Genomic DNA, 27,648 nt, shown 5'->3' on the forward strand with positions numbered 1-27,648 from the left:
GGGGACCAAGGACTGACCCTTGTGGAACTCCATGATGTACTGTTCCCCAATCAGACCCTACCTCTCCTACTTGTAGATTGTTAACACCTAATACTATTTTTTGTTGTCTGTCTTCTAGATATGATCTGAGCCATGGGGGCCATACATATCATGTCTACAGAGTTAGGGAAAAGTTATTTCAGCGTTTTTATTGCCTTTTCTGAAGAGCCTTTGCATGCTGTTTTTTCAGCAACAGTTAAAAAGTGCTCATTAAAGATTTTAGCTACAATATCTTGATTTTGAACTAGCTTACCTTCATTGTTGGGAGCAATATTTTGTGTCTTGTTGGGGTAATTTGCACCAGTCTCATTTCGTATCACTTCCCTTATACTTTTGATTTTATTAGTGGAGTTATTAATTTTTGAGCACAGATACATACTTTTTGGTTTCTGAATGACTTTGGTCAATATTTTACAGTATTTTTTATAGTTATTTAAAAGGTTAGGGTCATCTGATTTTTTTGAGGCAATGTACAACTCTCACTTTCTTTTTCAAGAAATCATAATTCCAGTGGTAATCCAAGGCTTGTTGGTGGATTTTTTAGTATGGGTTTTATATATTCTTTTTGGGAAGGTACTTTCAAATATTAGAGCCACTTCATTACTAAAAAGGTTGTATTTGGAAAGTTCCAAAGCACCTATGCCTTCGCATCGATTACTAGATTTTGATGTGCAACAAACCTATATTTGTCATTTGAATATTTAAAGTTCCATTCTGAGCCTTTAATTTAGAATTCACTGAGTTTATTAAGTCAAGGTTTCTATTTAACATCTCACCTCGAGCATTCAATTTAGAATTTATTGAGTTCATCAAGTCTAGGTTTTTCTTGCAATGATTGTCTAAATCTTTTTTAAAAGCGTTAAAGAATTCATTCTGAGCTTTGAAATGATCGTCTAAATCTTTTCTAAAAGCATTAAAAAATTCATTCTGGGCTTTGAAATGATCATCTAAATCTTTTCTAAAAGTATTAAAAAATTCATTCTGGGCTTTGAAAAATCGTCTAAATATTTTCTAAAAGCATTAAAAAATTCTTCTGGGCTTTGAAATGATCATCTAAATCTTTTCTAAAAGCATTAAAAAATTCATTTTGTGCATTGAAATGATCATCTAATTTATCATTTAAAGTTTTGATCAAATTCACCAACTCAGACCAGTCAGGCCTTTCTTTAGCAATTCTCATAGCCATGGCTGGTTCTGATATCTCTCCAACTTGTTGTGTACTGTCCATGCTTGTATAGATTTTAGCTCTTGTGAGCATCTAATACTAATTTCAATTATACCAATTACACAGTACAAGTTCACCCCACAGTTCAATTCAATTCAATTTATTAGCGACCTTGTAGTAAATCATCAAAATGACATAGGGCTTGTCAGTAAACATTACAATTTAAAATACATGTACATGAAAATTTGTAATTGAATTTACTTGTCATTTAGACATTACAATTTTAATAGAACTATATGAACATTAACATAAAACTACGGTATATTGATAATTTTCACTTATGGACCGTCTGACAGCAACTGAATAAAACACAATTTTAGTGCCATACGCGTTTTGCCTTTATTTTCTGCAAGGCATCATCAGTGGCCTGGAATATGTACATATGTTAGCTATTTTATTTACAGTGACAAAAATGTAAATAAAATAGCTAACATATGTACATATTCCAGGCCACTGATGATGCCTTGCAGAAAATAAAGGCGAAACGCGTATGGCACTAAAATTGTGTTTTATTCAGTTGCTGTCAGACGGTCCATAAGTGAAAATTATCAATATACTGCAGTATTACGCGCAACTGAGGAGGACAGGACCACAAAAGTTGAAGATTAACATAAAAATACACAAGCAGGATAACAACATACAAAAAAAAAAGCTAGTGATTCTCACATCAAAGATTATATCCATTCTTACATTAACACTGTTTCACACTTTCATAGAAACAGCAAGTATTTAAATGTGAGCAATTACAGATATTTATTATGTCAGGGAAATATTAACTGCACTTTTATTGTTAATGATTCATAAACTCTTCAATACTGTAAAAACTATTGCTCAATAACATGTTTTTTAATTCTCTTTTAAATATCTGCAGTTTTGGTATTATTTTTAGTTCTTTGGGGAGAGCACTGTAGAGGATTTTGGGTTGGTATAGTACACTTTTGTGATACATAGCTGTTTTATGAATTTCTCTTTGGAAATCATTCCTATTCCTTGTTTCGTAGTTGTGAAATTCTCTGTTTAATGTAGAAAATTCCTCGTATTCTTTTAAGAAACATATGCTTTCATATATGTATAAGGATGGTAGTGTCATGATTTTTAATTCTTTGAAACCATGCCTACAAGAGTCTCTATATCCTATACCTTTTATTATTCTGACTGCCTTCTTTTGTAGTCTAAATGAATGTTTTGTTAGACTGTTGTTCCCCCAAAACTGTACACCGTATCTTAATAAACTGTGCATGAATGAGAAATAAACACGTAACACTGTTTTAATATTACATGAGCTTTTAAGCATTCTAAGTATATAACATGTTTGACTTAATTTTTTGTTCAATGATATTACATGCTTTTCCCATCTTAAGTGTTCATCAAACCATACTCCCAAGAATTTAGTGTATGATGCTTGTTCAATCTTACACTTACCCAGTTCTACTGTAAGGTTAGTTTTTATTTTATGTGTAATATGTCTGAAGTTGATCCACATTGTTTTTTGGCATTCACAATGAGTCTGTTTTCATTAAACCATCTGTCTGCTTCGTCTGTTGCTGATGTGACTTTTTCCTGTAAGTCGGCTTCACTATTTGCTTTAACAAACAAACTTGTATCGTCAGCAAACAGTACTGCCTCTGCTTCAGGTAGTTGACTTGGTAGGTCATTGATAAATATTAAAAACACTAAGGGCCCTAATACAGATCCCTGAGGTACTCCGTACAAAACTCTCTCGAATCTTGATAAATATGTCCTATCTGCATGGCTTATCTCCACCTTCTGATACCTGTCCGACAGATATGATTCAAACCATTTGTGGGCAGCTCCATGTATCCCATAGGCATATAACTTCCTAAGCAGTAACTTATGGTAGAATTCTTGCTGCGGAAGTGTAATCGGCGCCTGTGAGCAGCACTGGTGCCGGCAGTGTCTAATGTTGGTTTCAGTGTCATCATCGGTGAGCAGATGCGGAGTCAGCACCGGTGAGCAGTGGCTAATGTAGCAGGCGTGAGTGGCTGCTTACTGTGTCAGCATTGGCGTGATGTACATGTCTGAAAACTGCTTATTCTCCACACCCAATCTTCTCAATCGAAAAGTTGAGGTGTTCTCTCCAGATTTCTCCACTATTAATTTCTCATGTCTTTTACTGCATTGCACTTGCAACTTTCTTCCATTTGTTTATTGGACTCAATACAATTACTGAAAACAGACCGATCAAAGACTGGAATAAAAAACATTGACAATATTGGATCACTGTACATATATGCGACTGTCGCAGCTGGTGAAGTTCAATAATTAATGGACATCACATGCATCCTGTCTCATGCAGAGCTAAGATATAAAGTAAGATAAAAGTCTTTAGTCTGAAGCGAGTCCATTACATGAATGTGCATAGAAATCTATATTCAATTGTTCATTAGTCTTTTTTACAATCAACACAGACACTAACACACCAAAGAATACTACATAGTTATTCCTTGGATTTTCATCACATCTTCTGTTGTGCTGGCGGCAAACACTTGTTGTCATCGGTGACTCACCCCTCTTACAGACTTCTAATAGCAAAATTCCAACCTGGACATAGAAACAGGTGGATTGGTAGACACATTCTCACTCTCCCGCACTCGTACCTAAAATATCAGGTGTTGAAGATGGTGGAATTAACACAAAAATCCTTAGATTTGGTTAGATTAGATTAGATTAATTATTCATTCCATAGACCCACAAAAGAGGGGATCCTCCTGGCTGTGGAACATGTCAGGCACTACAAAATGCGCAAGTCCAACCTCAGATGCTCGAGGTTGGGCCACTCATTCTCCATATATTGGCAGTTCTGTAGCCCAAAAACTGTCCAAATACAAATTGAAAGCGTTGCCACATCCTTCCTACAGCCGAGACATGAGTCCAACAGACTGTGACTTGTTGCCAAACTTGAAAAAACGTTTGTGTGGATGGAAGAGCTACCTACCACCCTTCCCCAAGCCACTCTACAAATGAACAGAAGTGGTGTCCTGGATAGAATAGTAGAGCTGCTGAGATGTTGGGATTCAGTCATAGAAAAGCAGGGAGACTATACTGAAGGACTCTAAAGACATATTGAAAAAAGCAAAAATAGCAGCTGCTATGCTATCTAAAAATACTTGTGAGTTGAGTTGTAGTAAGTTGAAAACTCTCCCCCTGTTATGTCTTCTACTCCTCTCATTAACTAAATTTTTATCCGTTTTTTTTTCCATTTTTAATATAAGAAACTGGTATAGGTATGCGTATTCAGATACAGAGAAATGCAAACAGGCAGAATACGGCGCCAAGGTCAGCAATGCCTTTATAAGACAACAAGAGTCTGCTGCAATTGTTGGATTGATTACTGCTGCTACAATGGCAGGTTATCAAGATTTATGTGAGTTTGAATACAGTATTATAGTTGGCACACAAATGATGGGACACAGCATCTCTGAGGTAGCGATGAAGTGGGGATTTTCCCATATGACCATTTCACAAGTGTACTGTCAATATCAGGAATCCGATAAAACATCAAATTTCTGACATTGCTGCAGCTGGAAGAAGATCCTGCAAGAACAGGACCAATGACAACTAAAGAGAATCATTCAACATGACAGAAGTGCAACCCTTCTGCAAGTTGCTGCAGATTTCAATTCTGGGTCATCAACAAGTGTCAGCTTGTGAACCATTCAATGAAACATCATCGATATGGGCTTTCGGCACTGAAGATCCTGTCTTTTACCCTTGATGACTGCATGACACAAAGTTTTACACCTCACTTGGGCCCGTCAACAATGAATTTGGACTGTTGATGACTGGAAACATGTTGCCTAGTTGGGCAAGTCTTGTTACAAGTTGTATGAAGCAGATGAATGTGTATGGGTATGGAGACAACCTCATGTATCCATGGACCCTTCAAGTCAGCAGGGGATTGTTCAAACTGGTGGAGATTGTAATGGTGTGGGGCATGCAGCTGGAGTGATATCGGACCCCGGATACATCTGGATATGACTCTGACAGGCGACATGTATGTAAGCATCCTATCTGATCACCTGCATCCATTCATGTCCTTTGTGCAATCCGATGGACGTGGGCAATTCCAGCAGGACAATTCTGTACCCCACACGTCCAGAATTGCTACAGAGTGACTCCAGGAACATTGTTCTGAGTTTTAACACATTTACTGACCACCTAACTCCTCAGACATGAACATTATTGAGCATTTCTGGGATTCCTTGCAACATGCTGTTTAGAAGAGATCTTCACCCCGTTGTACTCTTATGGATTTATGGACAGCCCTGCAGGATTCATGGTGTCAGTTCCCTCCAGTGCTGCTTCAGATGTTAGTCAAGTCCATGCCACGTCATGTTGCAGCACTTCTGCATGCTCGCGGGGGCCCTACACTATATTAGGCAGATGTACCAGTTTTTTTGGCTCTTCAGTGTAGTTGCATATGAAATATGTAATGTGCACATAAATATTTCAAAGTGTTATTTAGGTGAAGTTCTATTTGAAGTTATTATCCAGTTTGTTATATTGAATGTGCTGAATTGAGTGATGCAGTTATTTCTGCTAGAAATATGAGTCATTAAAAGCTATGGCTAGTTAAAAGTTTTACTATGATATGCAGTAGAACAACTGTTATAACGTCAAGTTTAACACATATATTTCAGAACGACACAACACATATAAGTCACAGAGTAAGTTGACAAGCAAGACATGTGTACACATTAGCATTCGAATGAACACTGAGTCCCAGTCTAGCGGCCGCTGCTCGGCTGGCCGCTTAGGTGGCGCAGCTGCTGCATGGCTGGCAGACAGCACCGCACGTAGAGGACGTGCGTAATTGCGTGGTGGCGCTTTGAATGATCGGCAAGTCACAACACTTTTCCCCCCTTTGAAATTGTTGCACTGGTACTGATGGAGGTGTCCTGGAGATGGCTAACGTCCATAGGCGTTGTTTGACTCGCCGTAAAGTCTCGAGGAGGAGGCTTCCCATACGGACGGAAGTGTCCCCGATGATAACGGGTCGAGATGACAGGAGACGTAGGGGTCGAATCTGCTGGGGCCCTATGCACCAAACTGCCCATTGCAGCAAGTCCAGTTGATATAACAGGAGACATGGGCGATGTGTTGGCGTCCGTTGGAGGAGGAGGCGAGTAGATTGGCTCTGACAGAGGATGGTCATCTGGTTCCTGCATGGGCAAGTCTCCTGGTGGCGTCCGTTCTTGTGCTGGCATCGCGATGACGGTGAGAGGGCTGCGTTGTGAGTATTGAGAGATGCCAAGATCCTGAGCGTCAGGTAGAGCCGAAGGTGGTGTAGCGGCATTCGGAACAGGCGTTGCCGGCACACGAGGCTGAAGCTTGTCCGAAAGACGCACTGCAACACCCGTGTCTGTCTGGATTTCATACAGGCGTCGGCCACGGTGTTGTAAGATGCGGCCCAGACTCCATTTTGGCAGCCTGCCATATCCCCGTACCCAGACGAGGTCGTAGGCGGTGAACCGGCCAAGTGAAGGCACCTGCGGCCATGAGGTGGAAGGCCGCAGAAGATGAAGTAGCATGCGGGGCTGTCGCCCATGTAAGAGCTCAGCCGGGCTGTGGTTGCCCATGGGGGTGAAACGGTAAGACGCCAGAAACTGGAGGAGAGCAACATCAGCAGCAGAAGAAGTCAGAAGTTTCCGCATCTGAGCCTTAAATGTGCGGACCAGTCATTCAGCCTCATCGTTTGATTGTGGATGGAATGGCGGGGCTGTGAAATGCATAACGCCATGACGAGCACAAAAATCCGCAAATTTGAAAGAGGCAAATTGCGGACCATTATCAGTAACAAGAGTAGAGGGGAGGCCTTCCAAAGAAAAAATGTGGGCGAGAGCACTGGTGGTTGCCGCGGTGGTAGGCGACGTGCAACGGACAATGAAAGGAAAGTTAGAGTAGGCGTCAATTGATTGGTTGTTTTGGGGGAAGGAGACCAGACAGCGAGGTCATCGGTCTCATCGGATTAGGGAAGGATGGGGAAGGAAATCGGCCATGCCCTTTGAAAGGGACCATCCCGGCATTTGCCTGGAGAGTATGCGTCAATTACGAGGAGCCAACAAGTACCTAAAAAAGGTCCCGCAAAGTCAGCATGAATGCGCTCCCAGGGCATCTCAGGCGAAGGCCACAGTGACAAAGATGACTTCGGGGCAGCGGCCTGTGACGCACAAGGGCTGCAGGCAGCGACCATGTGTGCAATTTCAGAGTCAATGCCAGGCCAGTACACATGATGGCGCGCCAGAGATTTTGTGCGAGACACACCCCAGTGCCCTTGGTGAAGGAGGCGCAAGACTGAAGCATGCAAAGACGCAGGTACCACAACACGCGGTGAAGCATTGTCAGTGGAAAGAAGGATAACACCATCCCTAGCCGTGAGGCGGTAGCGCAAAGTGTAGTAGTTCCGCAACGGATCAGAAGTCTTAGCGGATGGGCAATCTGGCCAACCCTTCTGAATACAGCGTAAAACCCGGGAGAGGGTAGGGTCAGAACCCGTAGCAGCCACCAGCCTGTCCCCAGTGATGGGGAACCCATCCACAACCTGCTGCTCGGCAACATCCAGGTGGAAACACAAAAGTTCGTCCCTATCGAATGCCAGATCAGGACCCATGGGAAGGCGAGACAGAGCATCAGCATTTGCATGTTGAGCCATTGGCCGGAAATGAATCTCATAATTGAAACTAGACAAGTAAAGAGCCCAACGCTGGAGGCGGTGTGCAGCCTTGTCGGGAAGTGACGTTGATGGATGAAACAAGGGAACAAGTGATTTGTGATCCGTAACAAGATGAAATTTTGAGCCATAGAGAAAAACACCAAACTCATGAAGAGCATAAATAATGGCCAAAGCTTCTTTTTCAATTTGAGAATACTTTTGTTGGGCATCCGTGAGCGTTTTGGAGGCATAAGCAATGGGTTGTTCCGAACCGTCAGAAAAACGGTGCGCAAGGACTGCACCGACCCCGTATTGAGAGGCGTCTGTGGCAAGAACAAGATGTTGGCGAGGTCGATAAGTAGCCAGGCATGGGGCCTGTTTCAGCATAGTCTTCAATTTCTGGAAAGCCGCATCGCATGACGTGGCACGTTTTTATGCAACAGGCGATGCAACGGCTGAGCCACCGAAGCCGCAGATGGTAAAAACTTGTGATAGTATGCTATTTTCCCCAAGAAGGCCTGCAGTTCCTTAACAGATGTAGGGGGAGGAAGGGCATCGATCGCTGCAACAGTTTGCTGAAGCGGACGAACACCATCCCGTGAGAGTTGAAACCCCAAGTACGTGATAGATGCCTGAAAAAATTGTGATTTCTGAAGATTACACTTAAGACCAGCAGTCTGTAAGACATGAAAAAGTGTGCGGAGATTTTGAAGATGTTCTTCAGTGGTGGAGCCAGTGACAACAATGTCATCCATGTAATTGATACACCCAGGGAAGGGAGCAATAATTGTTCCAAGAATCGCTGAAAGAGAGCAGGGGCACTAGCAACCCCGAATGGCAAGCGTTGGTGTTGATAGAGGCCGACAGGCGTGTTAAGGACCAGGAACTGCCGGGAAGCAGTGTCGAGAGGAAGTTGATGATAAGCTTCTGACAAGTCAATTTTAGAAAAATACTGGCCTCCAGCAAGTTTAGTGAACAGTTCTTCAGGACGGGGCATAGGGTAAGTGTCGATGAGGCATTGAGCATTTACAGTGGCTTTGAAATCGCCACAGAGATGAATATCACCATTGGGCTTAGCAACGACAATGACAGAAGAGGACCACTCACTGGAAGTGACAGGAAGCAAGACCCCTGAAGTAGTGAGACCATCCAGCTCCCATTTTACCCTATCACGAAGGGCCACAGGAATGGGCCGAGCCCGAAAAAACTTAGGCCGAGCAGTGGGTTTTAGCGTGATATGAGCTTCAAAGTCGTTTGCACGGCCTAACCCAGGAGAAAAAAGGGACGAAAATGTCATCGACAAGGAATCCAATTGGGCATAAGGAATAGCATCAGAGACGATATTGACAGAGTCATCTATTGAGAACCCAAAAACACGAAAGGCATCGAAACCAAAAAGATTCTCTGTGTTACTCTGGTCGACCACAAATAAGGGAACAGTGCGAACGATGGATTTGTAAGATACCTCAGCATGAAACTGTCCCAAGAGAGAAATCTTCTGTTTATTGTACATCCGTAATTGCCGAGTGACAGGTGACAGGAGTGGAGAACCCAACTGAAGATACGTCTGAGAATTAATTATAGTGGCAGCAGAACCGGTATCCACCTGCATGCGAACATCTCGACCAAGGATTTGGACAGTGAGGAATAACTTCCCTGAAAGGGAAGAAGTGCAATTGACAGACAACACAATCAGAATCAGCGTCATGTTCATGAACATCATGTATGCGGTCGGATTTGCAAACTGAAGACACATGACCTTTCTTTTTGCAATTGTGACACACAGCCCAACGTTGGGGACAATCCTCGTGTGAATGTTTCGTATAACACCGCAGGCATGAAGGAAGTTGCTGGGGGTTTTGCTGCAGTTTCTTAGTGGGTTGTTTACGTTTAGGCCTAGGCTGCGCGTGGGAGCGCACTGCGGCCACGTCGGCCGGCGGGGACGCGCCGCACTCGTCGTCAACAGCGCACAGAGGTTGTATTTCCCCGACATCACCCCACGCCTCTATTTGCGCCCCAGCGGCGCGAGAAATTTCAAAAGACTGTGCAATGGAGAGAACTTCATCTAGAGTCGGATTTGCCAACTGAAGGGCATGTTGCCAAACTTCTTTCTCGGGCGCCGACCGGATAATAGCATCCCATACCATGGAATCAGCATAGGATTCTTTGTGAACGTCAGTAACAAATTGACACTTTCGACTGAGGCCGTGAAGTTCAGCAGCCCAAGCACGATAGGATTGATGTGGCTGTTTTTGGCAACAATAAAAGGCAACACAAGAGGCTACCACATGCGTTTGCTTTTGAAAATAGACAGACAGAAGTGAGCACATTTCAGCAAAGGACAAAGACGCAGGATCCTTCAAAGGAACCAATTACGACAACAACCGATACATTTGAGGTGAATTTTAGGAAAGGAACAGAGACTTACATGGTTGTTTGTCCGTGACATGAAATGCCAAGAAGTACTGTCGAAGACGTTTTTCATAATCAGACCAGTCTTCCGCCGTCTCGTCGTATGGAGGAAAAGGAGGTATAGCCAATGACGAGAAACGCCCCGCATTTGACGCCGCGACGAAATCGCGAATCGCTGCTGTTAGAAGCGTTGTCTGTTCAAGGAGATTTTGCAATAGTTGCTCGACAGTAGCCATGGAAACCTGTGGGTCAATGGTGAAAAGGAAAAATCCACTACCTCATCGCCAATTGTTATAACGTCAAGTTTAACACATATATTTCAGAACGACACAACACTCATAAGTCACAGAGTAAGTTGACGAGCAAGACGTGTGTACACGTTAGCATTTGAATGAACACTGAGTCCCAGTCCAGCGGCCGCTGCTCGGCTGGCCGCTTAGGTGGCGCAGCTGCTGCATGGCTGGCAGACAGTGCTGCACGTAGGGGAAGCACGTAATTGCGCGGCGGCGCTTTGAATGATCGGCGAGTCACAACAAAAACATTTTGGACCAAGCACCAGAATTTGAAGTATGGTTGCCATTCATTTCAAAGCAGTCATCCCACTCTTTCTGAGAACACACAATGAATTACCTGAAACGAATTAACTTATGAGATAATTGACCTAGAAAGTTTAGAAATTCACAGTTTTCGAGCAACAGTTTTGCCCATGTGCTTGCTAGGTTCTGTACTTTGACACTGTTCTTTTGTTGCTGCAGTTTTTTTGCAAATCAGATTATGCCCCTCATTAATTGATAAAGCCCTTAATTAAGATATTGCACAATTTAAGTCTGGCAACACAAAATGACCTGCAAATTCGCTGAACCAAATGCTTCTGGACTTTTACTTTTAGGGTAAATTGAAACAAGTTTACAATGAAATTACAACTTCTCATGAAGACATGAAATGTAATGTTTCATGAGCTTATACTGCTATCAAATTGAATAAAATTCTGTCATCCACATCCAATCATTTTACAGCATCTGTGACTGCTGATGATCATCATTTTGAACATGTGTTGTTGTAACAACATTATCTGATGTAATTAAATTACTTACTGTACATTTCACTCTATTCTCATTGGACATGTTTGCAAATGAACTTGTAAAAGATCAAAACCATGATCTGATATAAGATAATTATTGTACACATCTTCAAATATGTTATTAAGGGGTAAATAATATAACATGCCACTCAGTTTAAAATAAAAAAGGTGACTATCATATCTCCTCTACCCTACCACTTACAAAAAAGATAAGTACCACACTGTCTTCCTTCAAGCTAAGCAGCTTTTGTTTGAAAGGTTTTTGTCTATCATTGAAAGTGTCTTATTTATTCATGTGACCTGTTTTAGGTGTCTCACCCTGTATATATTTTGCCTAGACAAATTACTTAAGTTTAATTTCTTCATGGAGAATCACAATTGAAGATTATTTTCTTTTTTATCCTATAGACTCACTGACACTGCAAGATCCTGAGGTTTGGTTAAATTACATTCCATACACAACTAGAAAGGAAACAGGAACTTCAAAGTGAAATAAAGTAACACAATAATTTTGTACCCTCAGAACTGATATACATGTCATACCTACTCTTACAGCATATTGCACCCCTGCAAGAAAAGTGACACAAGTTGAAAAATTGCATCTTTAGTTTTTTAAGTCAAGTTTTCTCAAGTATTACATTTTTGAGTTGTGTCACTGTCCTTGCCAGTGTGTGGTATTAACTATTGATGATGCAATATTCAATCCATTATTCTTCTTAGGTGACAGGTTACTACTAACTGACACTTATTTACAGTAAACGCGCATATTGTGGCACTTACACAGCTGCAGAAGAACTAAGATTTAACATCATTTTGGTCTATTTTTTAGACTTTTTGCCGTTTTAAAATATTTTAGACTTGTTACCATTTTCAAATGTCTTGCATAAGTTTGATACTACACACATCCATTGTGATGCAATTCCTTTTCCACTACAAATTTAGATTTATGCTCATCATTTCAAGAAGCAGACTGAACTCTCTAAAATTATCAAATCAGCATCATTGTATTCAGTTCTTCCACCCAGCACTGAACACGGTCTATTGTCTGTCCTAAATTACCGTACATAATATGTACTCAAATATGTAACACTTGATTCTGCAAAGCCACACAAATTAATGGCCTATTCAGTAGACTATTTATTTTGGCTTGTTCTGTCTGCATTTTATCCAAGTTAAATTCCTAACTCAACTTCTGACCCTCAGTATTGATCACACTATACCGTCTTGTAGGAATTTTGTGCTTCATATCTTCTTTCTGTTTTTTGAAAACTGTTTTCCAACATTTTCTGAATTATAGCAGATTGAACCATTTGAAATTAATATTTACATCAAGAAAATAAATAAAAAATGAATATTTATGTGCTTAATTTAAACTTACCAGTAATAAAACTCAGGACATTTATCGTTTTACCAAAAGGAAATTTAATTGTCTGTTTTTAATTACAGCAATTTTCATCTGTTGCATGGTGATCCCAGCTTTTGTGAAACCTGTAAAGTAGGAGAGAGGTACTGGCAGAAGTAAAGCTATAAGGATGGGTCTTTAGTCATCCCTGTATACCTCAGTCGGTAAAGCGTTTGTGTCTGAAAGGCAAAGGTTCCAGTTTCGAATCCTAGTCCAGCACATAGTTTAAATATTCCAGGACGTTTTACAATGTAAATAATGTTTAGAAATAGAGTAAAACTAACTTTGTCAAAATAGAAATTCACTCAAGAAAATTATAAAATCATGAGACAAATTTCCTGGCTGCTACTTACTTTCTGGATGCCAAATGTTTAGTATAGCCGATAGACAAATATAAAAATATGCACATTATCCTACCTTTCAGAACTGTACTTTATTACTTGGAGAGGAGGGGGGGATAGGTTGAAATGGAAGGGCAGGTTGTTGTACCCTCAGGATGAGAGATACTCACCTGTTGTCAGGATGAGGGGGCCAGTAAATATTTCACCTCCTAAGATAAGTACTTGCAAGAAATTCTCTCTCATAATTTTATAGTAAAAGTAATTTCATTTTTTGTATTGTCACTGAGATGTCTTGCCAGTACCAGAAAATAAGGAAAGTGTTGCAAGGCTTCTGTTATGTCTATTTATCTTCAAGTTGTATTCCAGCTGCTGCTCAGTTAGTAATTCTCCACATTTGTTTACGTGAAGAGACTGGTTTGTTCTTTATGGAATCTCTCTCTAAAGCTATTACATTCTATATGAAAACAAAACAAATACTAGGTCATTTTCTTTTCAGTGCTACATTTGGTCATGTGAGGTTGCCAAATGGGAAGCAGTTACCTGTGAACTGGTGTGACTTGAGATTACCAGATATTGCTGAACATCCAAAGTGCATACCAGATCATTATGTCTTTAGGTTCTCAGGTAAGGTAAACTACTTATTTGTTTTTGATAACAAAAAAAAAAAAAAATCAGGATACTATAATAGATAGTTTTGTGATAGATGTCATCACTCACATTACAATGGAATAATGAACACCAGATGTCATCACTCACATTACAGTGGAATAATGAACACCAGCACAGGAAAGAGCAGAGAAAATTCTTCAATCAAATTATAATATTTGTTTTCTTCACTGAAAGAGCATAAAAACAAGATTGACAGTTAAAGAGACAGAAATATGGAAAGGAAGAAAAAGGCACATAATAAGGTTTTAAAATTGGAAAAGGGGGGCAAAAGTCAAGCAAAGCAAACTTAAAAGGTGTAGTAGAGGTGTGATACATACAAAAACTGCTGGATAACCATGATATAAAATAGAAAGAAGGACATTTTATTGCAAAAAAGGTCGTTTTATGTTTCAATATAATCACTTTTCAGCTTCATTCACTTACTCCAGGGGTCTTCCAGCTCATTTTATCACATCAAATATTAACCAGTATTCAACCCTACAAAGTATTTGGTAACTCAGTCACAGTGCCAATGATATCCTCACTCACTATGAAATCCTGACTTCAAACCAGGATGTCAAATTAGGAAGGAGGAAAATGTGAATAATCCTTGAGATTTAATTATCCACTGATTTTATCTGTAGTTAAATCAGTTTGCCCATTACAAAAGTTGAAAGTGTTAGTTGAAGAATTTATGCAATGACTCTTTCTTGTGTGATGATGTTAGAGATTTCCATTTCAACTATTGTTTCAAACAGTTGAGAAGCAGTGTGTTAAATGACCATATTGTACTTTTATTTGACTTTAAAAGATTTACAGTGACAGTTTTATCAGAATCATAATGCAATCTTAATCTTTCCATTGAATATGAGTGTTTTTTTCCCTCCCATATAGATTACTTATTGATTGTTACTTCAACTTTGGAATACAATTTTGCACGAATGTTTCATCTAAGCTTATGAATCATATGAAACTGCCTTGGATTTGATTGGAGAGAGACCTCTCCAGGTATGTTGATTTGAAGAATTACTGTATATTATATTTGTATCATTGGATGATCAACACAGTAACAAGCTGAAACTGGCAAAGATACCAATTGTGTGACCTGAGGCTGCAAAGATAGTGCTGTGTGTTCACTTTGGAACAAATCTGAATCAGTGTTGGTTTGTACTCTAATTAGTGGAGAGATCATGAGATATACTAAAACTTTCCCAGTTAACAACAAAACTTTCTGCCTCTGAAGCTAAAAGAGATGGTGACAGTTTTACAGAGAGGCCAACAAAGTCTCTCATTAATATAACTTTTCTTCATTGTTGTATGCCCATTTTTTTATAATGACTTATTGTCAGCTAATTATTTTGCTGATTGTGTTTCTTATTAAAAAGTCAGGATGGTGATTCCTTTGGAAAACCTGGAATTCTTAGGGAATTACATTTTAACAAGAAAAACAGGGAAACATCAGGGAATTTTGCATTTCTAACTTAGCATTCAAGCTTAATTTTATTGAGTTTTATAAATCAGATATTTTCAAATATGTGATTTATGAAGTATTTTAAAATACTTAATACACTGACATAAAAAAAATCACAGCACCAAGAAGGAGTTGTGCAGAGCTATGAGAAGCTGGATGTTTTTTCTGTGATATTGCAGAAAGACTTGGCAGGAATGTAGTCACTGCACATCATTACTGGCATTGGTGGTCACAAGAATGTATGGTTGCAAAAAGACTGGGCTCCAGATGGCCATGTGACTGTACCGAGTGGGAGGACCATCATGTTCAGTGTATAGCTCTGGCACATAGTACTGCATCTGCAGCAACAATTTGAGCAGCAGTGGACACCACATAAAAAAAAGAAAAAAAAAAAAATAAAAAATAAAAAAAAAAATCAGGTACTCCAAGGACAGCTCCAAGCCAGACTCCCTGTTGTGTGCATTCCACTAAGCCCAAACCACTGCCATTTGTGACTTCAGTGGTGTCAAGCGAGAGCTCATTGGATGGTAAGGTGGAGGTCTTTTGTATTTTCTGATGAAAGTTGGTTCTGCCTCGGTGCCAGTGATGGCTGTATGCTGTATAGGAGGAGGGCAGTTGAGTGCCTGCAGCTAACCTGTCTGTATGCTAGACACACTGGACCTACAGGTGGAATTACGAGCTGGGATGCGATTTCTTATGACAGCAGAAGCACTCTCATGGTTATCCTGCAAATTTGTATGTCAGTTTGGTGATTCGACCTCTTGTGCTGCCATTCATGAACAGCATTCCAAATGGTGTTTTCCAACAGGATAACACTTGGTCACATTCCTCTGCTGTAACCCGACAGGCCCCACAGAGTATTGACATTGTGCCTTGGCCTGTTTGATAACCATATCTGTCTCCAATCGAGTGTATATGGGACATCATTGGACTACAACTTCATCATTATCCACAAACAGCATTAACCATCCCTGTATTGACTGACCAAGTGCAACAGGCATGCAGCTCCATCTCACCAACTGACATGCAGTACCTGCATAACACAGTGCATACATGTTTGAATGCTTGCATTCAACATTTTGGTGGTTACACCAATTATTAACATGCCAGCATTTCACATTTGCAATGGCTTATCTCACACATTAAACTGTGGTCTCGCAATATTAATCAGTTACAAATATTACCATTTCAGTACTCTACAGTAATTATTTTATTGTGTTGCAATTTCTTTTCCTTCAGTGTATTCCAAAGTGTGTTAATTACATGAATATTATTCTATAAAAGATATCGGTGTTTAAAAACTGTGGTTAAACTACTGCTTATGGCTGGTACATAGCTCAACTGAGAGGAAAGCAAAGTCATTATTGTGGTATGTTTCACCCTCCCCCCCCCCCCCACCCCCCTGCCACTTGCCGTAAATTCATTAATTTATTTCAGCAGTGTGCCAGCATCTTTCTCCGCACACCTTGAATTCTCAGGGAATTTTTTTTTTTTCCAAGTTTGGGTAGCCACCCCAAGAGGGATAATTATTTTTTTTTTATTTTGCATTCTTTTATATAACTATTGACAGCAGGTATCTGTACCGTTCTGTGTGGCCTATTTTGTTCTTGAACTGAGTAGCTCAAAAGTTTAATGTCTTTCTCTTCAGGGCACAACATATCACAGTGATGTCCTCATGGCCACACAAACTTCATCCAGTGGCAAATATTTTTAGGAAAGTAATGTCCACAGTTTATTATAGTATAATAAATCATTAATTGAAGTCCTTAGATCACTGCTGTCTTGATAGTGAAAATGGTGGAGTAACAAAGAAATACTGTCAAAGGAAAGGGATCTCACTCAGGCATGGTAATGAAGAAGACAAGTGTAGACCATTAGGATGAATGATGGAGGTATGCTTCCCTTTTTGGGAATGACAATGAATGAAGTAAGTCATTTTCAGGAAGTGTGACTGTTGTTAGATTCAGGGTGAAGTATGCAGCATTTGGATCACACTGGTATCTCTTAAGTTTTTAGTCTATCATTGTGATGAAGGTACTCAATTCACAAAATACTTTATCCTTGGCAGTATTGTATCTGGTACAGAGCAGAGTGTCCTGAGTGCCTACTTCATCCATTTTTCATTTTGCATTTGCAGTCATGCCATTACACTTTAATATTAGGCTACTTTTACTTCACTTGTGTTGACTGTGACATGTGCCTCTAATATTTTTGTGCTAGCATTTTCCTCAGTTTGGGTAAAGCTTTAATTAATTGTATTTTTGCCAGGATAGCTGGGAAAAAGAACTTCACCACTGTTGTTGACTTCATCCCTAAAGGAAAAGCTGTGTTTTATAGTGGATATCCTTGGGAGAGTCAGACTCACATTCGGACCTACCAGTTCCTTTTGAATGACAAGTCAGGTGCTGGCACTGCTGAATTCTGGTACAGGTAATCAGAATTATTATAACTAAAATTACAGAATCAAGATAAGAGGGAATTGGGGAGAGAAAAGGTGAAAATTGGGGGGAGGGGGGGTAACAAAAAAACAACCTTCAGAATTATCCGCCAAACTACAATAGTGCTCTGTGTATAGGAAAGGAGTTCTCCCAGTTTCAACAAAGTTTGTGATTCAGATACAATTAAAAGATGTGCACTAAACTCAGTGTCTCAGTTGTTTTTACACGTTCAGTGTAATGAGAAGCTATCCTGTTGGTGAAGTTTACAAGTTTATGGTGTAATGAGAAAACCTTAGCAGCATCAAATGTAACACAAAGTGTCAAATCGAAACTTTAGTAACAAGACAAAGAAATTGCTATTGTAGGCCATTACAAGACCATCCATGAGTAATTGCTGCACAATATCACCAATAAATAATCTTAAATGCATCACAAAATTCAAGGATGTTAGCGAAACTTCAGAGTTTACAGCTTCCTCAGGAGATGCAGTTTTCTAACAGAAGTGTTTTGGAGGTTTAGAGCAGTTGGTCCGTGTGCTTAACTGGCATTTTATTGTCTGTCCCCCCTTCCACCCTCAACCCCTCTCGACAATGCAGAGATAGGCTACTTTATTGTGGACACCAACATCGAGAGTGGACTATTAGTGAACTCACTTTTCACAGATGAATCACACTTAAATTCACAGATAGACTATTGTTGCATCTACAATTGAAGGGAAAGTGACAATTAGTGCAGCCACAGATTTACTGTGAAAATAGACCACTTTGGTGATGGTGGGTTTCTAGTATTTGGAAGTATCATGTTGGATGGATGTATGCAGCTTCAAACCTCCATTGCTTCATGAATTCATTGGTTGTCAGATGAAACTGGTTAAGACACTGGGTATCCTCAGTAATATAAAAAGACAATAAAAACATGTCTTATTAGTCAGTAAATCTACATATATTCAAGATTTGCAAAGTTGTCATTCGTGTTGTCAGGGACAATATTACCTATAAATTAACCTCTACTGAAGCAGTACATATCAACTGGCCTCTATTCGAACAATATGTATTAACTATATAATGTAGTTGGATAGATAAAAAATCTACTCACCAAGTGGTGGCAGGAGAACACACGATGTTTTATGCATGCACCCTTTTGCAGCCAGTGGCTTCTTCTTTTGGCAAAAAGATTGAAGAGAAAGGAATATGGGCAAAGAAGAAGGTCTGGGAAAGGTTTAGGAAAAGGGGCAGAGTTCGGAAAATTCATCCAGAACCCTGGGTCAGGGTAGACTTACTGGATGAGATGAGAAGGAAAGACTGACTGTTGGGGTCAGCACCACATGGGATTTGAAAACCTGAGACCTTAAATGTGGAAGACCAGGCAATATGCAACACAGAGATTATTGCTAAAACATCGTGAATGAGTTAATAAGAGTGAAAAGCTAAGTGCATTATATTTAACAGAGCTGTGAGAGGGATGGCAGGTCAGTAAATATAAGACGTAGAAAACTAAAACAGACTGAAGAAAGGTGTAGTTACTGCAAAGAAATGCTGTGACAGAATAAATTAAAGTAAATTAAGGCCAGGTGGATGACAAGAACCAAGGGCATGTTGTAGCACTAGTTCTGACCTCCAGAGTTCCGAGAAATTGGTGTCCCAGGGAAAAATCCAGATGGTACATTTGGTGAAACAGGCTCCGAGGTTATGACTGTCATGTTATAGAGCATTCTGTGCAACAAGGTATTGTGTGTTGCTGTAACACACCCTCTGTAACTGATAACTTGGTGGTAGTCATGCCGATGTAATAGGCTGAACAGTGCATACATAACAGTTGGTATATGATGCGTTGTTTCGCAGGTAGCTCTCCCTTTTATAGCATATGTTTTGCCAGTTATAGGGCTGGTATAGGTGGTGGTAGGAGCGTGATCATTGCAAGTCTTGAAGCGGGGATGGTCACGGGGGTAGGAGCCATAGGGTGGGAGATGGGTACAGAAGGATCATAGGGTCTGACAAGGATACTGTTGAGGTTAGGAGGGCAACAAGAAGCTATTCTAGGTGTGGTGGGCAAAATCTCAGACAAAATGGATCTAATTTCAGGGCATGATTCTAGGAAGTCATGGCCTTGTTGAATTAGCTGATTAAAACATTCAAGACCAGGATAACACTGAGTAACAAGTGGTGTGCTCAGAAGTTGCTTTTGGAGGGATCACTGGTACCAGGGTTGGATGTGTTGGCCTGAGGAATCTGCTTCTGAGATAGGTTGGTGGGGGTAATTACACCCAGTGAAGGCTGAGGTGAGAATGGTGGTGTATTGATATAAAGAGTCTGCATCCAAACAAATATGTTTGTCTCAAATGCCAAGTCTGTATGGTAGGGAACACTTGACATGGAAAGGATGGCAACAGTCGAAATGTAAGTATGTTGCTTGTTAGTAGGTTTAATGTGGATAGAAGTGTGTAGCTGACCTTCAGTGAGTATGAGATTAACAGCAAGGAAACTGGAATGGGGTTCAGAATAGGACTATATGAAATTTAATTGGTAGAAGGTGTTTATAGATACCAGGAATTTTAACAGGTCAGCCTTGCCATGAGTCCTTATGACAAAGATGTCATCAATGTATCTAAATAAAATATGGGACTGAAGGCTTATGGGTCCCCAGGAAAACCCCCCTCCAAGTGACCCACTGAAAAGTTGGCATAAGAAGGAGCCATCCTGGTTCCCATGGCCATACCCTGATCTGTTTGTATGTCTGCCCCTCTTAAGATAACTTGATTAAGGTGAGTAGGAATGATGTCATAGGTTTGGAATCAGGTCGATGCTTTCTGAGGGAATGTTCAGCTGAGGCAGACCATGTACATGGTGGATGTTGGTATAGAGGGAGGTGGCATCAATGGTTACAAACAAGGTGTGTGGTGGGAATGGAATGAACACAGTTTCAGACGATCTAGGAAATGGTTGGTGTCTGCAATGTAGGAGGGAAGTCTTTGTACTTTGAGTTGCAAGTATTGATCAACTAAGTTAGATATACATGTGGTGGGTGCTTTGAAGCCAGGAACTATAGGATGACCAGAATGATTGGGTTTGTGGATCTTAGGAAGAAGGTAAAAGATGGGGGTGTGTTGTTTGGGTGGGATAAGAAGTTCTTTGGATTGAGGTGTTAGTCCTTGTGAGGGACCTGAGGTTTTGGTCAGTTTGAATCATGGGGATGGGGTCTTGATGGCAGATTCTGTATGTAAAGCTGTCAGACAGCTGGCATTGACCTTCACTAACATACTCGTGTCAGTCAAATACCAGATTGGTAGATCCTTTGTTTGCTGAAAGGATAATGATGGAGTCATCAGCTTTTAGGGATTGCAGAGACTGGAATTCTGTAGATGACAGGTTGGGGTCATGTTATGGGGACCTGGGGAAGGGTTGTGAAGCAGTGCTGGATGTGAGGAATTCAGGAGGCTTGTAAGGGAGATTTTGAGGTAGTGGTGGTGGATCAAGATGGGTTCATGGTTGGAACTGTTCAAGGCAGCTTTCAGTGTCAGGTTTGCTGTTGGAAAGGTTTTGGGATTGGATTGCAACATAATATTTCCAGTTGACATTGTGTGTGAATGAAAGTGGATCCTTCATCAAAGCAGCATGATTAAATGCAGGTTTAGGGCTGAAAGTGATACCCTTGGATAATACAGATAATTCAGGAGGGAAGAGTGCTTTAGACGAGAGGTTGAGAACACTGTACTGTTGTTATTGATTCTTGCGATTGTGAGTTATTGTTGGTCTGGGAGAATGTGGTGAAGACTGTGGAATGTTAAATAGGTTGGCCAAGCTCAGTTTGTATGAGACGAGTGGTGGTTGTCGGTGTGGCTGTATAGGAAGCTGTAGAGGGACAGGAAGGATAACATTGCAGTTGAGGTAGTTTAGAAGTAGGCGGGATGGCTTTTTGAGGCAAGGTCTGGCATGTTGTTATAGTTTGAAGTTGGCTTGGTGGATGATACCATCCAAGGAAGCACTATGGACAAATAACTGCAGGATTTTGTAGAAGGAGAGAAGTATGGTATAGTGAAAATTGGCAGAGGAGGTGTATGGGTCACAGATTAGTCGGGTAATTGCAAGAGATTGCGTATTTGAAACTGTAAAAGAGCCTGGTGTAGCATAGGATTACATCCAGGAACAAGAACTTTCAATGTTAGGCCTTTGGGAGTGACTTCAAGGGAAAAGTAGGTTTCAAGAAACAGAATGAGGGACCTTAGTTTTGATAGTGCAGAAGGATGTTTTCGAAAAGAATGGATGTATCATGTGATGGAACTTATCATGGCAAGAGAGGACTTCTAGGAGTGTTAGAAATGGTGAGAGTGGCAAAAAAGAGAAGCAAAGAATGGGAAGAGATAAAGAAACAGAAGAAAATCAAGGAAAAATAAAAAAAACAAAAAATCATACAAAAATTGTGAGAACAGACAATGGTTAATAAGAGATAATGAGCAGATGAGAATTCCTTGCCAGAAAAGTTGACTGTATTATATGTAAAAATGATTGGAGAAGAGAAAAATCAATAGGGTAAAAGGGACAAAATTTTAAAAACAGGGCAAACAAAAACAGAAAGTCATAGGAGAAAATGTAAACAACTTTGCTTGGGAAATAAAGTAATGTAGAAGATGGCAGTAAAAGTCTATCAGATCAGTTTGGTGAACAACAGTCGTACAAAAATTTGAAAGAATTACATATAAACAAGGTAAGTGGAAGATGGGAAAGACAATAGCTGTCAAATTTGCAAATAAATTGGGGAAAGATGATTGGGAGAAGGCCCTCCAGTGTAGTGACTCAGAAACAAATTGCTGTACGAAAATTCATAAAGAACAATAACATTTTTATATGCAAATTTATAAATAACTGTGGACCCAGCTACGTGCATGGAAAACTGTACTAGAAAAGATGTAGGGGCAAGGTGTTGATGAAGCTGGGTGGTACAGATAAATAAACAAACAGACTTGCACATAAGGCAGGAAAAAGATGCCAATTTGAACAAGACAGATGACAATGAAGACTGACAAGAGGGTTACATAAGAAGGAATGATGGACACATGAGCTAATATAACAACGAAAATAATCAATTTTTAACAATACAATGTAACTGAATAGAAGAAAATTGCTCACCAAGCAGCAGCAGGCAAACACATACATAAAAAAAGGTTTTACACATGCAAGCTTTTGGAGCAAGTGGCTCCTTCTTCTAGCAGAAGGGTTGGAGAGGAAGGAGAAGGGGTGAAGGAAAAAGCCTGGAGAGATTCAGGAAAAGAGGTAGAGTTCAGAAAAGACACCCGCAACCCCGGGTCAGGAGACGTACCGGAGGGGATGAGAAGCAAAGACTGCACAGGATGAGATTTGTAGACCTTAGAGCTTAAAGGTGGAAGACAGAGTAGTATGCAACACAGAGATTTTGCTAAAACATTGTACACAAGTTCATAAGAGTGAAAAGCTAAGTACATTGTATGTTATGGAGATGGTCATTAATGAAAGATGTACAAAACTACGATGTAATGGGTCTCATGTTAGGACATGATTTTAGGAAGTCATGACCTTGTTGAAGTAGCCAATTAATACATTCAAATCCAGGGTAATACTGAGTGACAAGTGATGTGCTCTGAAGTTGTTTTTTGGAGGGATCACTGGTACCAGGATTGGATGTGATGGCCTGGAGAATATGCTTTTGAACTAGGCTGGTGTGGTAATTATGCCCAGTGAAGGACGAGTTGAAAGTGTTGGTGTATTACTGTAAAGAGTCTGCATCCAAACAAATATGTTTGTCTCAAATTCCAAGGCTTCACAGGAGGGACTGTTTCACAGGGAAAGGATGGCAACTGTCAAAATGTAAAATGGACTCATGGTGAGGCTGACCTGTTAAAATTCCTGGAATCTCCACATACCTCCTACCAGTTAAATTTCACATGGTCCTATTCTGAATTCCATGTCAGTTTCCTTGATGTTGATCTCATCCTCACTGAAGGCCAGCTACACACTTGCATCCACTTTAAACCCACTAGCAAACAACAGTACTTATGTTTTTATTGTTGGCATCCTTTCCATGTCAAACATTCCCTCCCAAACAACCTTGGCATTTGAGGCAAACATATTTGTTTGGATGCAGCCTCTTTACAGCAATACACCCCCATTCTCACCTCAACCTTCACTGGATGTAATTACTACACCAGCTAGTTCAAAAGATTTTCTGGACCATCACATCAAATCCCGCCACCTATGCCAGCCCTGTAACTGACAAAACATATACTATCAAAGAGAGAGCCACTTGTGAAACGACACATATACCAGCTGTAGTGTAAACACTGTTTTTCCTTTTACATCAGCATGACCACCACCAAGTTATCAATTAGGATGAAAGGGCATAGGCAGAGGGTGTATACTGGCAACACACAATATCGTGTTGCACACCATGCTCTACAACATGACAGTCATAACCTCAGTGTTTGTTTCACCACACATGCCATGCCATCTGGATTCTTCCTCCAGACACCAGTTTCTCTGAACTCTGCAGGTGGGAACTAGTACTACAACATGCCCTTGGTTCCTGCAACCCACCTGGCCTTAATTTTTCCCATCTCAGCATTTCTTCTTAACTACTCCTTTCTTTACTCCATTTTAGTTCTCTACATTTTTCATTTTCTGACCTATCTGATTTTCACCATCCCCCCCCCCCCTCCTCTGTTACATATAATACACTTAGCTTTTCACTCTTATTCACTCAGCATGATGTTTTAGCAGTAATCTCTGTGTTGCTTATCACCCCGCTTTCCACCTTTCATTTCTCAGCAGTCCCCAACAGTCTTTCCTTCTCATTCTCCTGTAACCCAAGCTTTTGGGTAACTTTTATGAACTCTGTCCCTTTTCCTAAACTTCTCCAGTTTCTTTTCCTTCACCCCTCTTCCTTCCCCTTCAACCCTTCTACCGGAAGAAGGAGCCATTGTCTCTGAAGGCTTGCATGCATAAAACATTTTTTTATATGTGTGTTCTCCAGCCACTGCTTGGTGAGTAGATTTTTTATCTATCCCATTATACTATATTGTCAAAAATTGATTATTTTTGTTCTTGTAGTATATCTTAATTATTACTCTCCAGCAGTATCCAGCATACCCAAAAAATTGTTAAATATATGGTAAATGAAGAATGATATCTGGAAAATGTAATTATTGTTATTATTATTATAAATTATGTCTCTAATGCTAATAATTTATTTTCAATCATGGAGTGTGGCAGCACAAGTGTCTTTGATTGTTAATTTAATGTACTGAAGCACTTTGTCATATTATATGAAGGTGCACCACTATCAAAACACTGTTATGTGTGAATAAATGAATGGAGGGACCACAAATGGTCAAAAATTTTTCTACTTTGAGATCATTAGTGATTGTTCCTTTTAAATAGTAATCTCAAAATATCATTGGACAAAATTTAGAATTATTTACTCATTAAACAGACAGCATTTTCTGAATCACAGATCAGTTCTTTACTAGATACTTTGTTGATAAAATGCAGTGTCTAAGTGTTTGACATGAATGAGATTACTGCAAAATAAATAAAATAATAGTGTTTGATATGATTGAGATTATTGCTAAATATTATCCTTACGTACCAGTTGTTCACATATATGATACTTCATTTGATGGTTTTGGTACTGACTGCTAAGAGTGTGTCAATTCAGTTTCACTGGTTGATTATTTTGATTGTGCTAATTCCCTTGAGTGATAGTCAGTTTCTTATTTTCTCCACTATATGTCATTGTACATTCTCATGTGATTTGTCAGGTATGATGGTGACTGTCCAGATTTCCCCGTGTCACTGAGTGATCATCTTCTAGAACCAGAAGTGGAAGGAAGCCATATGGTAGTTACTTTTTCTGATAGGGAATGTCAGAGCTCCACTATAGTTGGTGGCAAAGGGGCCTCATTAGCTCTTCTTTCATCTGCTGCATGCTCACAGGTAATAAGATTTTTCTCTGGCAAGTTACTTGTATAGAATTTAATAAAGATACTTAGAAACTGAAGGTTCAGTTGCAGATTGGGGTAAACAATAATTGTAGGTTTGCAAACATATTAATGCCATAACAGAGTGAACAGATAAGCATAAAATGAATGTTATACATTGACTTTTAGACCATGTTTTGTACTTTTTCTTTGTTGAAGAATGATAGAGTGGAAATAAATCCTGTGCAATAATTAGTATTAACAGTATAAGTTATTTATATACAGTATAAATAAATATGTTGTTGTTGTGGTCTTCAGTCCTGAGACTGGTTTGATGCAGCTCTCAAATAAATATGTTGTTGTTGTGGCCTTCAGTCCTGAGACTGGTTTGATGCAGCTCTCCATGCTACTCTATCCTGTGCAAGCTTCTTCATCTCGCAGTACCTACTGCAACCTACATCCTTCTGAATCTGCTTAGTGTATTCATCTCTTGGTCTCCCTCTACGATTTTTACCCTCCACGCTGCCCTCCAATGCTAAATTTGTGATCCCTTGATGCCTCAAAACATGTTCTACCAACCGATCCCTTCTCCTGGTCACGTTGTGCCACAAACTTCTCTTCTCCCCAATCCTATTCAATACCTCCTCATTAGTTACGTGATCTACCCACCTTATCTTCAGCATTCTTCTGTAGCACCACATTTCGAAAGCTTCTATTCTCTTCTTGTCCAAACTAGTTATCGTCCATGTTTCACTTCCATACATGGCTACACTCCATACAAATACTTTCAGAAACGAATTCTTGACACTTAAATCCATATTCGACGCCAACAAATTTCTGTTCTTCAGAAACGATTTCCTTGCCATTGCCAGTCTAGATTTTATATCCTCTCTACTTCGACCATCATCAGTTATTTTACTCCCTAAATAGCAGAACTCCTTTACTACTTTAAGTGTCTCATTTCCTAATCTAATTCCCTCAGCATCACCTGATTTAATTCGACTACATTCCATTATCCTCGTTTTGCTTTTGTTGATGTTCATCTTATATCCTCCTTTTAGGACACTGTCCATTCCATTCAACTGCTCTTCCAAGTCCTTTGCTGTCTCTGACAGAATTACAATGTCATCGGCGAACCTCAAAGTTTTTACTTCTTCTCCATGAATTTTAATACCTACCCCAAATTTTTCTTTTGTTTCCTTTACTGCTTGCTCAATATACAGATTAAATAACATCGGGGAGAGGCTACAACCCTGTCTCACTCCTTTCCCAACCACTGCTTCCCTTTCATGCCCCTCGACTCTTATAACTGCTATCTGGTTTCTGTACAAATTGTAAATACCCTTTCGCTCCCTGTATTTGACCCCTGCCACCTTCAGAATTTGAAAGAGAGTATTCCAGTTAACATTGTCAAAAGCTTTCTCTAAGTCTACAAATGCTAGAAACGTAGGTTTGCCTTTTCTTAATCTTTCTTCTAAGATAAGTCGTAAGGTTAGTATTGCCTCACGTGTTCCAACATTTCTACGGAATCCAAACTGATTTTCCCCGAGGACCGCTTCTACCAGTTTTTCGATTCGTCTGTAAAGAATTCGCGTTAGTATTTTGCAGCTGTGACTTATTAAACTGATAGTTTGGTAATTTTCACATCTGTCAACACCTGATTTCTTTGGGATTGGAATTATTATATTCTTCTTGAAGTCTGAGGGTATTTTGCCTGTCTCATACATCTTGCTCACCAGATGGTAGAGTTTTGTCAGTAACAGTGGACTAAAGTAAACTCCTTTTTATTTGCAGACAATTCTGTTGTACTATTTTTAAATTTTAGGGAGCACAGTCAGTCTCATGGAACAGTAACCAGGTTTAAGAATCTCTGCAGAGAAAACCAGTTATTACTGGCATAAACGAGGACCAAAAATTTTTCAGACAGACCTTGTTCAAACAGGAAGTGTAAAAAAGTTCAAGTACCTAAGAGA

At 39.9% G+C, this 27,648-nt stretch overlaps 1 protein-coding gene across 3 annotated transcripts in view; it reads left to right on the top strand.

The window, feature by feature from the left end:
• The window catches only part of LOC126262873 (putative phosphoenolpyruvate synthase), a 381,045-nt gene that overhangs the window by 126,878 nt on the left and 226,519 nt on the right, over positions 1–27,648 (top strand). For all 3 annotated transcript variants that reach the window (XM_049959740.1, XM_049959741.1, XM_049959742.1), the window contains exons 8-10: positions 13,670–13,797; positions 17,566–17,722; positions 25,517–25,691. In XM_049959740.1, the coding sequence (XP_049815697.1) occupies positions 13,670–13,797; positions 17,566–17,722; positions 25,517–25,691 (460 nt within the window). The remainder of the gene's footprint in view (positions 1–13,669; positions 13,798–17,565; positions 17,723–25,516; positions 25,692–27,648) is intronic.

Source organism: Schistocerca nitens, chromosome 6 (genome assembly GCF_023898315.1).
Source record: "Schistocerca nitens isolate TAMUIC-IGC-003100 chromosome 6, iqSchNite1.1, whole genome shotgun sequence".
Classification (NCBI taxonomy): Eukaryota; Metazoa; Arthropoda; class Insecta; order Orthoptera; family Acrididae; genus Schistocerca; species Schistocerca nitens.